Source organism: Actinia tenebrosa, unplaced genomic scaffold, assembly GCF_029948245.1.
Source record: "Actinia tenebrosa isolate PJP-AT-01 unplaced genomic scaffold, QUT_ActTen_1.0 PGA_scaffold2__45_contigs__length_23673736, whole genome shotgun sequence".
Lineage (NCBI taxonomy): Eukaryota > Metazoa > Cnidaria > Anthozoa > Actiniaria > Actiniidae > Actinia > Actinia tenebrosa.
This window is the reverse complement of record NW_028292579.1, coordinates 8,633,609-8,649,558: the sequence shown is the minus strand read 5'-3', so window position 1 is coordinate 8,649,558 and position 15,950 is coordinate 8,633,609. Positions and strand designations below refer to the sequence as shown.

Sequence of the window (15,950 nt, the reverse complement as noted above, 5' to 3'; positions counted from 1 at the left end):
ATTATAAATCCTTCTTTCCTTGTGACTGAAGGCTTTTCGTTCTCTGAATAGAACCAAGCAAATGTTGTGCCAAGCTTTAAATAGTCAATACTGTGACTTTTAAGATGACGGGTTGCCTATAAAAGCATTTCAGGGTTCATAATTAGAGGCGTAATTACTATAATCATGTATAATTTGAATTCAAATCAACTGAAAATCAAATAATTACCTTGAAGTACTTTTTGTCACCAAATTTCCTCATTGTAACAATACGATTCTTTAAATTCAGTAAAAATCAATAAGCTGGAAATCGCTACCACACTGCTAGCAGAAAGTAGTAACTCGCTTTTTCTAACACAGGTCTTAATGAGCCAAAGGTCACGGTTGTCATGAGCGTGTGCTGTGATAAGGTGATAAGTTAAAAGATAACTACGCAGTAGTATCTTATTTGAACTTAAATGTCTTGAATATACTCAAAACAATGTCAGTATTAAAAAAGTAAATAAACCTAAGGAAGAAAAACACCTTAGAATAAACTAAAAAATAAAATTTAAAGTCGAGATTGTTCTGGTAAACGGTTCTTCTTGCACTCCGGCCTCGCTTGCTGTTGATGTTGTTGCGACTAGCGGACAGACAGACCAAAATGTATGCGATCATAAAAAGCTTAAAATCTTCTTGTACTTTGCGTCATTCGCCAAAAAAATGCTTAAAACATTCAAGTAAGCACTGAGGGATAATGTTTATAAAGTTTTTAGTAATCAAAAATGGGTTGGTACGATTTTCGAACTGGCTGCTGAACAGGCTGCTAACTTCAGCCTGGTAATTAATTCCCCCTGAATAGACTCAGTACCATAATATAATACTTTTTAACGATTCGGGGGCCATCTTGGATTGCGAGACATTATTGGACGTCCAAGGGGTAATATAGAGCTAGTTTCGCGAGGGATAATGATACTTTTATATGGTCATTATTACAGAAAAAAAAAAAAAAAAAGACAAACACACGAAATTCTATATAATTTCTGCCATATTTGTTTTGTTTTGCCCCCTGGTCGACCCATAATGCCTTGCAATACAAGAAGACCGCGGTATCCTCCAAGTAGTCCATTAATGCACTATTAAATTTGTCTAATTATTGCTAGAATATGGCAAGTGCAGTGAAACCTCTATCCCCAGCAACAAGGCCTTTCTCTTCAGCCTCAAGAGCAACGCAGGATCAAATACACGACTTGCCATCAAATCAAGTGCTTCGCATGTGGCGCTAAGTTGCGTGTCCTATCAGCAATCCTTTCCCAACTTTGGAAAGGACCTGGTGGTGAATCTTGAGTCAAAGAATGTGAAGGGCACTTTTGGTCAAACGTATGGGTCCACTGCTGGTAGCTTTCTTAATGGTCAGGAGACGTTTGAACCAAGTGACATTGAAATTCTCATCCCACAAGGTACGTTCTTACGAGGTGTATAGGGAGGTTATATGGAGATCGTGGAAACCGGAGAAGGGGGTGGGAAAAATGTAGCTCTTTTATTGTGAGCTATTATGCTTTTGATTATAAGTAGAAGTACTAGAAGCTTGCTAATCAATTTGTTTAATATTCAAAATGGTGTCTTATCAGATTTGGGTCGGTAGATGATTGGGGGTGCTATCTGTAACCAATCACATTTTGCATGGCTAGTCTTACTAAATAATGACGACATCCCTGGAAATTATACCATATAAAACTAGACATATAATATAGTTTACTGTCCAAATTCAATTTTGATACGAGACCGGGAAGGGAAGATGTTGTATTTAGCCGGTAAAGTTTGGCCATTTGAGTCCGCCACTATGCGATTGCGTTCCTGGCGACTTATTAGTGATGCAAAGAAAGCGACGTCATATGCGCAACGTTTCAAAATTCGCGGCTTCTATCACTGTGTATTTACAACCAAATTTAATCAACACAGACACTTGACCTTTGATACCAAGAATTGGTATCACCAACGTACCACACTACAGAGAATAATATATAGTCAGTGTGGGGAAAAAGCGATACCAGTGCCGCGTATGACGTCACACATGAATTAAAATTCAATGGCGGACCAGCTTTTGCCAATTTTCGGAAATAGAATTCAGACGGGAAAAAGTTTCTTTTTCGAACCAATTATTGGCGAACTTTATAAGCTATTTGAGCATATAGAAAATCGGGGATTTTTTGTGTCATTTTCATTTTCGTAAGACCAGCACTTTAAGATAGTTTTAATCATCTCGCTAAAATAGATAACATACAGAGTGGAATTCGCAGAAATGGCGTACGAGATTTGGTCTCGGTATCGGGATTGTAAATATCATTTGAACCAATCACATCTCGCAAAGTCATACTAAATTTATCTAATGAAAATACTTTGTCTTGACAACGTCTTAGCAGTTCCCCCTGTCGATTTTCTCTTATAAAGAGTACACTAACTAACTGCTTTTTTTACTTTACAGCTACATTCTGCTCTTCCACATGTCCCGAAGCTTCATCGTGTGATGAGATTCAAGGGAAATGCGCTTGCGACAAATCTTCAAGATTTTTTGAGTCTTGTAGCTCAGGTGTGTGGAAACGTCTTGAATAATATAAATAACTTAATATATCCCGCTTATTTTACTCTGCATTTCACTTTCTGTCAATTTTCTATTAGCTTAGGGTGTTATATAACGGCTAGACTGCGAGCGTTCCCACTTTTCCTCCAAACTCAGTAAAGGCGAGTGTTTTGTGATTCCTGTGGACGCGCGTGCCCTAAGCTCCATAAGAGATGTAAGCCCAAAGATCGAATTATAATTTTGAGGTTGATTTTTATGGAGGAAGTAAACCGGAGAACTCGAAGAAAACCCTTCGAAACACGCGGTAGGGAATGAACACCGAACTCTACTCAAATACGACACCGAGCGCGGGAATCAAACCGGGTCGCATGGATGCAGTGAGGGGCGACACATTTGCAGCGCACACCACTAGTGCTTCCTTATCTAGCCCTTCAAAGAAACCATATTTCTTCTCGACTTCAACAGGCATATTCCTCGACAACTTCACAAGCGATGCGTACGACTTTTTTCCCATGGAGGATCCCCTCAACATAAAGAACCTTAAACGACCTACTTGGGGTGAGGTTAATAATACTACCAAATTAACTAAAGGACTTGGAAAACCCGCTATTTCAACCTCAGAAGCTGACTATATGACGATCGGCAGCACACACGCGTGCCTAACGAATCCCACAAGCTGCAATTCTGGCGTTACTGTGTCAATCTGGTTAAAATACTCTAATTCTACATCATCAAAACCAGTCTATCTTTTCTGTAGCGACTCATGCAAAGGCAGCAGCACTGGGATCAGCATCGTGTTGACTGATCCTGCCAATGAGAAACTAAATATAACGGTAAGTATGCTGACCTCTATGACATGAGACAAACGTCTGTGCTCGTAGTTTATATGCAAAGATACCCCTTTACCCTTGGCATAGTGTTTTCCCATTTCAGGCCACTTGTCATTCCCCAGAGTATCATTTTTTTGTTTTAACAATTGCGCACGAGAAGACACATGAATATGGATATAACTCAAACAAAGAATCTCACTCTCAAAAGAATGACACGTGGTCTAAACTGGGATAGCATTACGCCCAAGTAAAGAGGTCTAATTGTTGAGAACGTCTTCAAATGTTATCCATACCCTGAAAAAACCTCTGGGCTGATCAAAGTTATGGCACGGGAACCTAAAGGAACGAATTTGAATTAAGTGTGTTAGGCTTTCAGAGAGGAAAACCAGAGAACCCAGAGAAAAACCCTTGAAACTAGAAGAGAATCAAAAGCAAATCTACATACATATAACACCGGCGAGTGAGAATTATTTCTCTATTATTTGATAATCGTACTATTCAATGCCTTACTTTCATCAGGTAACCACTCAAAATAAACAGTGTAGTCATCCGATCCCCTTTGGTCCAAATGTATGGACGCACATTGTTTTTACTTGGACTACAGACTTGGCTATGTACATCAATGGCCAGCAAGTCTCCCACTTGTCCTCTACTTGCATCTCCGACGGTTCGTATTCAGCCAATACCGCTGGAGGTGTTGTGATTGGCAGAGGAGCAGCAGTCGATGTGGATGATTTCATTGTTTGGCCAAAGCAGTTGGATCTGAAGCTAGTCGAAAGCCTTTACGATTTCTATAAAGGTGATGATTTGCACTGAGTGTATGTGTGTGGTGCAGAGTGGGCAGGATCGTAGAAATCTAAGAAAGGGTCATTAACATTTAGGGTCATCGTTCATTCAAGTTCAGATAGAAAAAATCAAGAGAATAGCACTAGCACTAGCACTAGCACTAGCACCAGAAATAGCAATAGCAATTGAAAATAGAAATAGAAATATTGTGATGTTTTAAGTAAATGCACCGGTTTCGAACTCTCTGTTGCTCAGGATTAGCCTCGATTTTGTGTAGAATATTATTCATTCCAGTAAAGCTCATCCGAGAAGCTGAAAATTTACCCCTGGGTTCCCAAGGATGAGTAAAGCTCCGTTGACTTTCAAAATGTTTGTATTGTTGAAGTTCTGCATCCTTTACTTTACTGTTGGTATTTGTGAGTATTGCGACGCTGAAATGAGCTGGGTAACCCTGGGTATGTAATCAAGGAAAACAGCGGTATTTGGCAAATTGAAAAACCGTCTATTAATCTGCTCACAGCTTGATCTCGGGATTAACGGTATAGTGGAGATCAACAAGTACCTTTTTCATTTTTAATTTAGGGAGAAAGAACATGACACTGGATTACAAATTCAAAACATCATCGATATTGCAAAGTGCTGATAAAGAACTTAATGCCTACAAAAGAATGTGCCACCAAGTCCAAGCAGGGGTAGGTGATGGGATTTTTAATCCATATAGTTTTTGATAGTTTCTGCTTTTAAGTTATGGCGTAATTCTTGGTTCGTTTGCTTGTGAAAGACGCTAAAATGAAGCAATATATATATATTATATGTATATATATATTACCAATGATTTAATCTACACGAACCTGAAACCTTTCTTCTTACAACAAATCCGTCAGGGAGAAAATAAGCTCTTTATTTTGGACCCGGAAGTGTTTTAGAAAAAATGAAGTTACCAAAAAGCTGTTATAGTGTATAGCTCTTATCGTTTAATGGCGTCATTTTACTACAGCTTTCAGAATTATTTGCATTTGGTAGTAGGAAGCTGACACATAAGAAAGTGTATATGACGTAACCATGCACGGCTATTTAACTCTTTTCTTTAAAAAGCGCATTTGAATTGCTTCGAGACCACATGCAGTCTCTCAGCCGCTCAAATTTATCAAGCAAACAAGATACTGTGACAATATGCACAGTACTATGATATTCATCTATGGGGTATTTGTCTCCAAACATGAATAATCCAAAATAAAAGTAGTCGTGCAACGATATGACAGAACACGAATTTGAAATATAAGTAAGAGCATTTTTTTCTTTTGCCAGGTAAAAGGCCTTTTAAGTGCGGAATTAGCATCCAAAGTTATCATCGAAAATTGTCTGTTGAGGTAAGTCCTCTATGTCGTATGCAGTGAGGTAGCTTTTACATGAAGGCATGATGACCCTGGTGGTAGAAACAAGTCCTGTTGTTTTCCCCTGGAAACACTGACCAAAACCAAGTGTTAGTTTAGAGTAAGGTAACCGTTATGCTAGGAACTATGTACTCTGGGGGAAGATAACGAAATATAACTTGGGCCTTCATGTAACTTGGGCTAAAGGGAGTAATTGGCTTAGCCACTAGCTAAGAGTTGTGCTTGTACTAAGACTTCTTGCGTTTCCTGCTCATCCGCGTGCTGTATCACTGCACATAGCACGCGCGCGCGTTTTCAGGCTACTGCAAATGACATAAATACAAATTTCTTAATCCCTCTGCACCACGATAATTTTTTCTCCCTTAAATATCTCACATGTGTGCGTTTTCTTTCTGGGCAGTCCTCTTACGGACAACAGTGGTACCGAGGCTTCAGTGTCTATCGTGTACTATGGCATGTCCGGATACAGCGTAGCAAAACCTTTAATGGAACGACTGAAGATTGCAAAAACTATATCTGCACTTCCTGTAACAGATGTTCTTATTTTGAACTTGCAAACCGGTAGGCTTTTATTTTTGATCCTGCTAATGACTGAATGCGAAGCTTTTCAAGCACCGTTACTTGTCTAATCGCATAGCGCCTTGAATTATGATAAAGGGATGCGAGTTTAACAGTAAAATACGAAATAATCACACTTTTTCTTAATGGAATTCTTGTGTCATTTCTTTTCTTTTCTTTTTTTTTTTTCTGTTTGCCTCGCATCCAAGGTAGTTTTGAGAGTAGTCTATTACGATTGGATAACTAAGTCACTTGGGTAGTATAAGTAATAATCTCATTGAAAATAACATTTGATTTTTTATTAGGGGGCACGAATTTTTGGTGTGCTCGATTTTGTTTCAGCTGCACAGGTCATAGAATATTTTATATTGGAAGCTCGATATTGTAACTTCTAAAGTCGAACTTACTCGATATTTTTTAAGGGGGGTGGGGGTTTGTCCCCTCTTATCAAAAATCAAATGGTCCGTCCCTTATTTCATTGTCTTTTCTTTGTAGTTTATTCTACACCTTGTCAGCTTTCCGTTTCTAGTGGTGTAACAACCGCATCGCTGAGCTGGAGTTGCCCTCAAGAGGAACCGGACGGTGGTATCCTGTCGGAGTATGAACTCAATGTTACAAACACTGAAACTGGAACCACAGAATCCATCGAGCTAAATTCGGGAAATTTGTTCTATACGGTAAAAGATCTCCTTCCTGAAACCAGGTATAACTTAACGGTTACTGCAGTAACGTTGGAAGGCGCTGGGGCAGCAAGTGAGCCTGTGACTTGTACAACTAAGAGCAGAGGTTAGTATAATATTTTACCTCGTAGTCTTTGTAGGATTGGGTATCAAAGGTGGCGTAGTGGTGCACTCGCCGCTCTTATCTCTGGGGTCTTGGGGTCAATTCCTGGACTTGGGATCACGTGTTATTAGACTTTGTTAGGTCTCTCCTTTCCCCCCCCCCCCCCCCCCCCCCCCACCTTTTTTTTTTTTTTTTTTTTTTTGAGGATGTTTCTTCTGGTTTTCCAGTTTACCTTCCATCGTAAACCCACGCTAAATTCCAATTCATTCTGTGAGTGTGACTTATATCGGTAAGGGGTAATTGATAGGAACAGACGTTGTTTGCATCTCCAGCACCCAATATCACCCCAAAGTGGCTTACAGAGCACTTTTCGGTTTTAGCGTAATGTTTTTATATTTTTGACCACCTGCCATTCTCTGAGAATAAGATTCTTTGGTTGAGTTGTATTCATATTCATGTGTCTTGCAACTGTTAAACAAAGAAATTATACTATAGGTAATGACAAGTAGTTTGAAATGGAAAACCTAACGCCTCAGCACAAGGCCAAAAAATATATTAATAACAGCAGTATGCAATGAATAAGGATGTTAAATAACGAATATATCTGTTTTAATCTGTCCTCAGCTTTGGTTGCACCATATAACGTGACAAGCCTGAACCAAACCGGTTCGACAATCTATATTTACTGGAACTTTAGCACAGTCGAGTTGTCAAACATTGAGGGATTTCGAATGAAGTACAAAACGATGGATGCCGTGTTTATCGGTTACATAAATATTCCGTCCAACCTCAGTCAGGCCGATCTCAGGGGTTTGAACAGCTCAACAGTATATCAAATAGCTGTTCAATCTTACAAAACTAATAGTAATGGACCATTCAGTGCGATTCTTAATGCATCAACCACGGACGGCAGTAAGTCCTTTAATTTTCTTTGATCATTTGATTACATTGATAACTTTACTAAGCGGACCTCTTAACAAACGAGTTGCACTGCAATCTTTTTCATATAATTATTGTAAAACAAACCTCTATTAAACAGACACCCGGCAAGGTCCCGAAGGTGTCAAGGTATTTGCATCCCTTTTTACCTTAGGCGTAAAAGGTGCACATTTCAAATCACGTGTATGTCATAAACTAAAGAGTATCATTTCCTTGAAACGACTGAAACAAAGAATATAATTCTAAAGAGAATGACACGTGGTCTGAAATGGGAAAATATTACTCGCAAGAAAAGAGGTTTACTATCAAGAGCTCGATGATTCAAGATATCATTGCAAAACCTTTATCCTTATAACCGGATGTTCGATATTTTGTTTAGTACCCGATGCTGCTCCAGAAAGTGTGCAAGGCTCTACGATTAATGCCACTTCCGTTACCGTCAAGTGGTCCCCTTTCAACCCTGACTATGCAGATGGCGTCATCATTGGATACCACATTGAAAGTTACATCGCAAACGGGGAGAACGCTGGAGGGAATTTTTCTTCAAGGATGATCTGTAACACTTCGACGACTCTTCATAATCTCTATCCCTTTACCGATTATTATGTGAATGTGTCTGCCTTCACGTTTCATGGAATTGGTCCTGCAATACAAGTCTTTATACCAAACCAGCCCACAGGTTAGAACATGAGCGGGTGGATCAAGGCAGAGGGTACGGGGGAAACGTCTCTAACTAGCCCACGGGTAAAGGGAGATGAAGAGAATGGGTCATCACCTCCTTTGCATCCCGAACCAACCCACGGGAAAGAACATTCGGGGATCAAGGCACAGGGTCCTGGGTTCAAGATCCTTCTATTGGTACCATTTTTCGGTGTATAAAGTAACACACCTTCTGTGTATTTAATTACACTGACTCATTGCCATACGCAAACCCCTTCTAATTAAATATCAAAGAGGAATAGACATTAGTATGCAAGGGGAATATGTCATACGAATGTTTATTCCCCTGCATATTTAACTAGTGCGTTAGCCCCAAATCTTCCCTGAAGAATTAAAAGCCGCACCCGGCTTTGAGACTCTTGGGAATTGGGGGAGGGATTAGCGATATATTCAACCGAGAAGAACAATGAAAACCGATCTGATGGAAAAATAATAGGTCATTGTTTACCTAGTCAATTTTGATCTTTTCATGCTTGTATTTTTGCAGTTCCAAAAATACCTCCTACTTCTGTAAGCACAAGCGAAATCCAAAGGACAGCCATTAACATCGCTTGGGGTCCTGTACCCGAGGGATCTTCGCTTGTCCCAATCACAGGGTATATGGTATGGTACAGAGAGCACCTCCCCAGTCCATCAAGTTCTTTAAACATCACTATACAAATCAATAATTCGATGAGTTGTCTGATAGAAGGACTAAAGGACTATACAAAGTATGAAATTAGAGTAGCTGCAATTAATAGAGCAGGTGTTGGTGTCTATAGTCCACAAATGGTTGAACGCACGGCCGAGGGACGTAAGTATTGTAGGTTTTTTGTCCATCCATTTATGAATAAATACCTCCCTTATTTCTTTATTCTTTCCATCTATTTATCTATCGTTCTATCCATTAATCTCTACTCTCTCTTTCGATATGTCCATTTATCCTCCATCCGTCCGTTCACCCATCGTTAATCAAAACATTTCTACCTCCATTCTTCTTTCCTTCTGCCCTTTCATCGGTCCCGTCCGTCCATTAATCCATGAAATCCCCGCTATCTTTTCCTTCGTCCATCCAACCGTCCATCTGTCGGTCCACCTATCAATTCGCGAATACTTCCCTCCCTTCCTCTTTCCCTATTTCCTTCCATCCGTCCAACCCATTCATCAATCATTCCTTTTAAACACATTTATAGTATATAATCCCCAAATTTTCATTCATGATTCATTCAGTTCATTGACCCTATCTTTAAATTTGCCTAATATAACAGATCCAAGGAGTGTTGTTTCCAATGCAACGACTAGTCACATGACAAGGAACAGCTCTATAATTCAGTGGAATCCTTTGCCGCCATCAGACTTGTCAGGTGTTTTGGCCGGTTATACCATCAATATATATGATGTCCTGAGAAAAGTGAATGTTACTCGGATGGTATGCGGTAACACAACTAGTACACAGCTGAGTGATCTGTTCCCTTATACTGAATATTTAGTCTATATAAGTGGTTTTACCAAAGGGGGCGAAGGAAATACTACTCTGGTTACTAGTTTTTTCACTCTAGAAGCAGGTGATTCTCCTTAGTTATTATTATTACTTATCCTAATGACACAGTATTACTCTACACCACACCTCTTTATTTCGTTTCTTTTTTCAAGTAATACTTCCCTCGCATGTGAAAGGGATTTTAGAAGAGGTGATTACAACACACTACACTAAACAAACTAGACTACACTACGCAATTGAGATACATTACAATTACGATTGCATCAAACGACACCACACTACACTACACCACAACACGGTGCACTAAAACAAACCACATGACAACACGCTACTCATTAACGCACACACGCACCGTAACACATTTCTTTTCCTAACTTTGGCTAACTTGTGTGTCTATTCTCCTGTCGATCTGCCAATAGCTCCTAATGCTCCGCCTCAAAACGTCACATCACGCAACACAAGCTCCGTATCAATAGAGCTCACGTGGTCACCTCCTCCAATCACAAACATCAACGGCAAACTGAGAGGTTATTGCATCACGTGGTTCAAGACCTTTGGAGATGGTCAAGAAATTTTTAACAAGACGATTGACATCCAGCCTTCGGCTCGCAGAAGGAAAAGAAGTGTTAGTGATCGAACTCTACAGACTTTAACCCTGAGCGGCTTAGAGAAGTTCACCATGTACACTATACGAATACTTGGATTTACTATTGCCAATGGAGTGTTCTTTGAGACAAATACCACCACGGCTGAGGACGGTATGTGTTGATAGTCAGCCCGCACTGAAATTGTTCTTGCATAATGAATTGTAGGTAATCCCTTATTAATTCCCAACACGACAAAAAGTCACTTGATTCAGGCCCGACATTTTTGCTCTTCATAACTTAGCATTTACAGCAACCCTCTATTAATTGGTCACCGGGTAGTTTCAAGCGGCCGATAAATAGAGGTTAGATGTTAGCCGGGGTGGCTGCTTCAATCTCCTAAGATATTGATGAAATATAACTGTTTGATAACTGGCCGTTTCTCGAGGGATGAGTAAAATGGGTCCGCATGTGCTTTACCAACTAAAAGATTTAATTTATAACAACCTTTTTTCCCACTTAGTGCCTAACGTACCACCTCCAAATATTACCGCTTCGAATTCCAGTTCAACAAGCATGTTCGTTTCCTGGCAACCAATCCCCGTGGAATCCAGGCACGGAGTATTTTTAGGATATCACGTGCTTTACCAAGAGGGCAATCAGATGAGCTCGACTCCTTTGGCCATCACTGTCAATCATTCAGTGTTAAATGTTGAGCTTAATAATCTTAAGAAGTTCACTGGTTATGTTGTCTTCGTTGCTGGTTTTACGACACCCGGTACAGGAAACTTGTCCAGTCCGGTTAATGTCACTACTGATGAGGACGGTAAGTATTGACACTACACATATTTGACAAATACCTGGTACGGAAAACCATTCCAAGGGCGGATCCAGGGTTTTTTGAAGGGGGGTCTCAGGAGTAAATTTTGTGGGCAAAGGAATATAATCCCAGTCGCATTTTTACCACAAGAAGCCCATTTGACCTCAGAATGACAGGAGGGTCGCGGCCCCCCCCCCCCCCCCCCCCCGACCCTCCCCCTGGATCCGCCCTTGCATTCCTGTCGGGTTAATGTCACTACTGATGAGGACGGTAAGTATTGACGCTACACATATTCGATAAATACCTGGTACGGAAAACCATTCCTGTCGGGTTAATGTCACTACTGATGAGGACGGTAAGTATTGACGCTACACATATTTGACAAATACCTGTTACGGAAAAACTTTCCAGCTCGGTTAATGTTTCTACTGATAAGGACGATAAGTAATGACACCCATATTACACGGGATTTGGTATGAATGTGTATACGTAATTTCTTATATTTCTAAAATAGAAGTTTCGCCATTTGATTAATTCCTATAACCTTACCTATCCATTTAATGTCGTTTCTCTTTGTTAATCATAGTCCCAGACGAAGCACCTGTGTCTCTAGCAGGAACCGCTCTGAGCATTACCAAACTCTCGTTCACATGGCAACCAGTTGCTTCTGACAAGCATAATGGTATAATCCTAGGGTATACTTTAGCACTAAATCTGATGAATACCAGCCTAGCCAAGACAGTTGTTATCAACAATGCTAGTATCTTGACCACTGAGGTGGCAGGGTTGTTATCATGGACAAACTATACGGCAAAGATCAATGCCTTTACGATCAAAGGACCAGGGCCTTGGAGTCCGGGGGTACTCGTCACTACACTTGAAGAACGTAAGTTCTATCTCTAACGTCATGCTCCTTGAATTTTCGTATAGCTATGTTCAATTTAGGTCTAGTTGCGTCACACTTTCTAACGTAATACTGTATTTGATTTACGTTTAGTTCCTTCACCCAAGGGCACTAGGACACCGAATGGGGTTGGATTTCCATAGGTTTTTTTTCCTTTCGATTATTTGAATTAAATCAACGTTATACTTGTTTACTTATCTTGCGTCCGTGTTCCTTCGTTCGCTGTTGTAATGCAGACGTTTTCATTCCAAAGGTCAAACGGTTTGAATAGCCTATGAGCGTTACTTCTTTAACGGCCGTTCCGTACTTGACTCTGTTTGTACTATACCAACAACAACGCGACCGCGCGATGCTCCCTACGTCAGTAATATTCAACCGTCCAGAGTTTATATGGTTAATCAAATTCACCTTAAGTTCCATATAGAGCCCCGGGGTAGGCTACTAGCCTGCTTGCCATTGTTCTCTCGTCTGCTCGCTTAATCCAATTATTTTGAAAGGTGGGGTGGCAGTGTGTTTACAAAGCGATGACAGATGCAGCACCAACGCAACTGTACGAACCACTGCCGAGCCTAGACATGGGGTAACACGATCTCCCTCGGTATTAGTAGTATTTTCGGCATGAGTAACATTTTCGCTGCAATTGCAAAGAAAGTTACTAACTCTCCTTAGAATATTAGAGTCCAATTAGAGGGAAGGGTACTGTTTACGAAATGAAATGTAACTTTTCTACCTCAACGATCAGACAGTTACAGTCAAAAGTATTAATATCGACCAGTAGGTCATTTTAGGTCACGCTCACGTTGACTGGACGCGGTACAAGTAAGTAAACAAATAAAGATTAGATTGCTATTACGAAATATCGTAAAAAATGCCTTTATTGTTGTTGATGATACAAAAGGGGGAAGTTTCTTTGAGTAAAAATTGAGAGTGGGGATTTTAGCGTGTGTGGTAATAGCGTGCTGTCGTTGATCTATGGTACTTAAATCTCTAGTGCCTGTAGTGTAATCTGGTAGTCACGTCTTAGGGTTCGAATTACTAGCGTTCGGGGCCGAGGGAGATCGTGTTACCTCATGTCTAGGCTCGGCAGTGGTTCGTACAGTTGCGTTGGTGCTGCATCTGTCATCGCTTTGTAAACACACTGCCACCCCACCTTTCAAAATAATTGGATTAAGCGAGCAGACGAGAGAACAATGGCAAGCAGGCTAGTAGTCTACCCCGGGGCTCTATATGGAACTTAAAGTGAATTTGATTAACCATATAAACTCTGGACGGTTGAATATTACTGACGTAGGGAGCATCGCGCGGTCGCGTTGTTGTTGGTATAGTACAAACAGAGTCAAGTACGGAACGGCCGTTAAAGAAGTAACGCTCATAGGCTATTCAAACCGTTTGACCTTTGGAATGAAAACGTCTGCATTACAACAGCGAACGAAGGAACACGGACACAAGATAAGTAAACAAGTATAACGTTAATTTAATTCAAATAATCGAAAGGAAAAAAAACCTATGGAAATCCAACCACATTCGGTGTCCTAGTGCCCTTGCTTCACCTATAACGCCTCCGTCACCGCGCTTCCGTTTGTTGTACCTATTCTACCACACATTTCCGTTACCCTTTATCACATATGTAATAATATGTTCTAGTGTTGTGAAGTTAGTTACACTATTACAACATGGCCAATAGCAGTAAATTTTCCTATGTTCTATTCCCATTACCTCCGTCACGCTTTCAACTCCAACATTTTCTTCACATCCATGACATCATGAAAATCTCCAACTTCGTCACGTCACGCTTGTCCCGTCACTTCACACTTTTTATTTTATCTAATAATGTATATTTACTCCTAGTCCCATTACCACCTACTACCGTGACGGCACAAATGCTGAGCTCTACAACCATCAACGTGACATGGTCACCAAGTAACACAACGTTTTTACGCGGCATTCTACGTGGATATCGCTTGACATTCACACCCAGAGGGCCTGTCTTCCCGAATATCCCTTACAACGTGACTACAAGTGTGAATACCCTGAGTACTGTACTAACAGACCTGCAAGAGTTCACCGAGTATGACATAACTGTAGCAGGTTTTACCATTGGCGATGGAAACCAAAGTCAATCTGTAATCGCTAAAACCGATTCGGCTCGTAAGAAAATGATTTTTATTCTAACAGAGGGACCCCGATTTTAGTATGTGGGTGAGAGTGTGATAAAGTATGTAAGTGAAAGGCAAGCAGAAAAAAGAAAGAAACAAACGAACAGGAATCGAGGGAAAAGAAGATATTTGAAATATAGATATGTCTTTCCTCGATCACCATTAATTTCTTGTAATATTTACAACTTATCAAATGTCATTTGGTTTACTCTTTATCAAGCTCCTTCTGCTGGTCCCAATCCTCTTGGCTTGTTGGACGTTACTCCCAACAGCATCACCTTGCAGCTTGGCTCAGTCCCACCTGAAGATAGCAATGGAGTCATCACAGGTTACAAGGTATGTCTTGTCTTTGGAATCTGGTTTGTTCAAGTAATGGAATTGACCTGGGTACAAACTACATCATAGAAGACAAAAGATCTTTGAATATTGTGGACTAACCTTTTGTTGTATATTGTGGACTTACTTTTCAGCCCTGTAACTATATACTGTCGCCTTAAAAGGCAAAATAAACAAATGAATAAAATAAAGATAAACTTCGGTACAAACTTTATACAATGTTCGTCTTTGAGAAAAGTCTCCTATATAGATAAACACTGATTTTGTTTTTAGTCATTTTTATCCAAATTGGGCTCCTTATGTTCAGTCCACTTGATGTTCTCCGGGCTAGCTCCGGCGCAGCTTGATTTTAAGTCACGTGCACTACAAAAAATCCACAAGCTTTGACATTATTTTACTCTATAGATAAAATAAAAGTCCGATAAATAAAAGATAATAATGATAGATAAAGTGTACTAGCAAGTGAAAAACGTCTGCGCATTTCAGGAATCGCTTCTAATCAACTTCTAGTATATCAGGTAGGGTTTTATAGGGTTTCGTTTGCACGAATCCTGTGGGATATATAAAGTCTTGATATTATTTTTAATACTGGTACTTCTATTGACAGTTTTCTTGTTGCAGGTTCTGACTACTGCAGTCGGTTCTTCAGACCCACCCAGAGAGAACCTCTACGGTCCAACAGCAACTATCGCTGTGGTAAATGGTCTGATGCCATATACTCAGTACTTGTTTCAAGTGTTTGCTTCTACTGACAAGGGATGGGGTGTACCGTCCAACACTACATTACGATCGGGAGAAACTGGTAACTAGTTGATATGGAAGGTCACGCGATCATTATCGACCATGTTGAATAAGAAATGTGGAGAACAGGTCACGTGATTAATATCCTCATTGTTGGATGTGAAATGAGGAGAACTAATCGCGTGATCAGTATTCACCGTGTTGGATGAGAAATGGGGAGAACTAGTCACATGATCAGTATTCGCCACCTAAGTGGATTAAAGATGGAAAGATTAGGTCACGTGATCAGTATCAGCCATGCTGAATGAGAAATAGGTAGGGGCTGAGGGCGGTGCGCATTAACAGCTCACAAGATCATTATCCGTCATGTTGGTTGAGAA

General features: G+C 40.3%; 1 protein-coding gene across 1 annotated transcript in view; it reads left to right on the top strand.

Moving 5' to 3' along the window:
- Positions 1-743: 743 nt before the first annotated feature.
- The window catches only part of LOC116299801 (uncharacterized), a 30,756-nt gene continuing 15,549 nt past the window's right edge, over positions 744-15,950 (top strand). The window contains exons 1-19 of the mRNA XM_089034034.1: positions 744-747; positions 1,122-1,418; positions 2,444-2,548; positions 3,005-3,372; positions 3,889-4,168; positions 4,738-4,847; positions 5,464-5,525; positions 5,950-6,110; positions 6,603-6,893; positions 7,515-7,802; positions 8,209-8,508; positions 9,037-9,342; positions 9,797-10,093; positions 10,449-10,787; positions 11,137-11,439; positions 12,020-12,319; positions 14,186-14,485; positions 14,714-14,829; positions 15,451-15,631. Coding sequence (XP_088890160.1) covers positions 744-747; positions 1,122-1,418; positions 2,444-2,548; positions 3,005-3,372; positions 3,889-4,168; positions 4,738-4,847; positions 5,464-5,525; positions 5,950-6,110; positions 6,603-6,893; positions 7,515-7,802; positions 8,209-8,508; positions 9,037-9,342; positions 9,797-10,093; positions 10,449-10,787; positions 11,137-11,439; positions 12,020-12,319; positions 14,186-14,485; positions 14,714-14,829; positions 15,451-15,631 — 4,408 coding nt within the window. The remainder of the gene's footprint in view (positions 748-1,121; positions 1,419-2,443; positions 2,549-3,004; positions 3,373-3,888; positions 4,169-4,737; positions 4,848-5,463; positions 5,526-5,949; positions 6,111-6,602; positions 6,894-7,514; positions 7,803-8,208; positions 8,509-9,036; positions 9,343-9,796; positions 10,094-10,448; positions 10,788-11,136; positions 11,440-12,019; positions 12,320-14,185; positions 14,486-14,713; positions 14,830-15,450; positions 15,632-15,950) is intronic.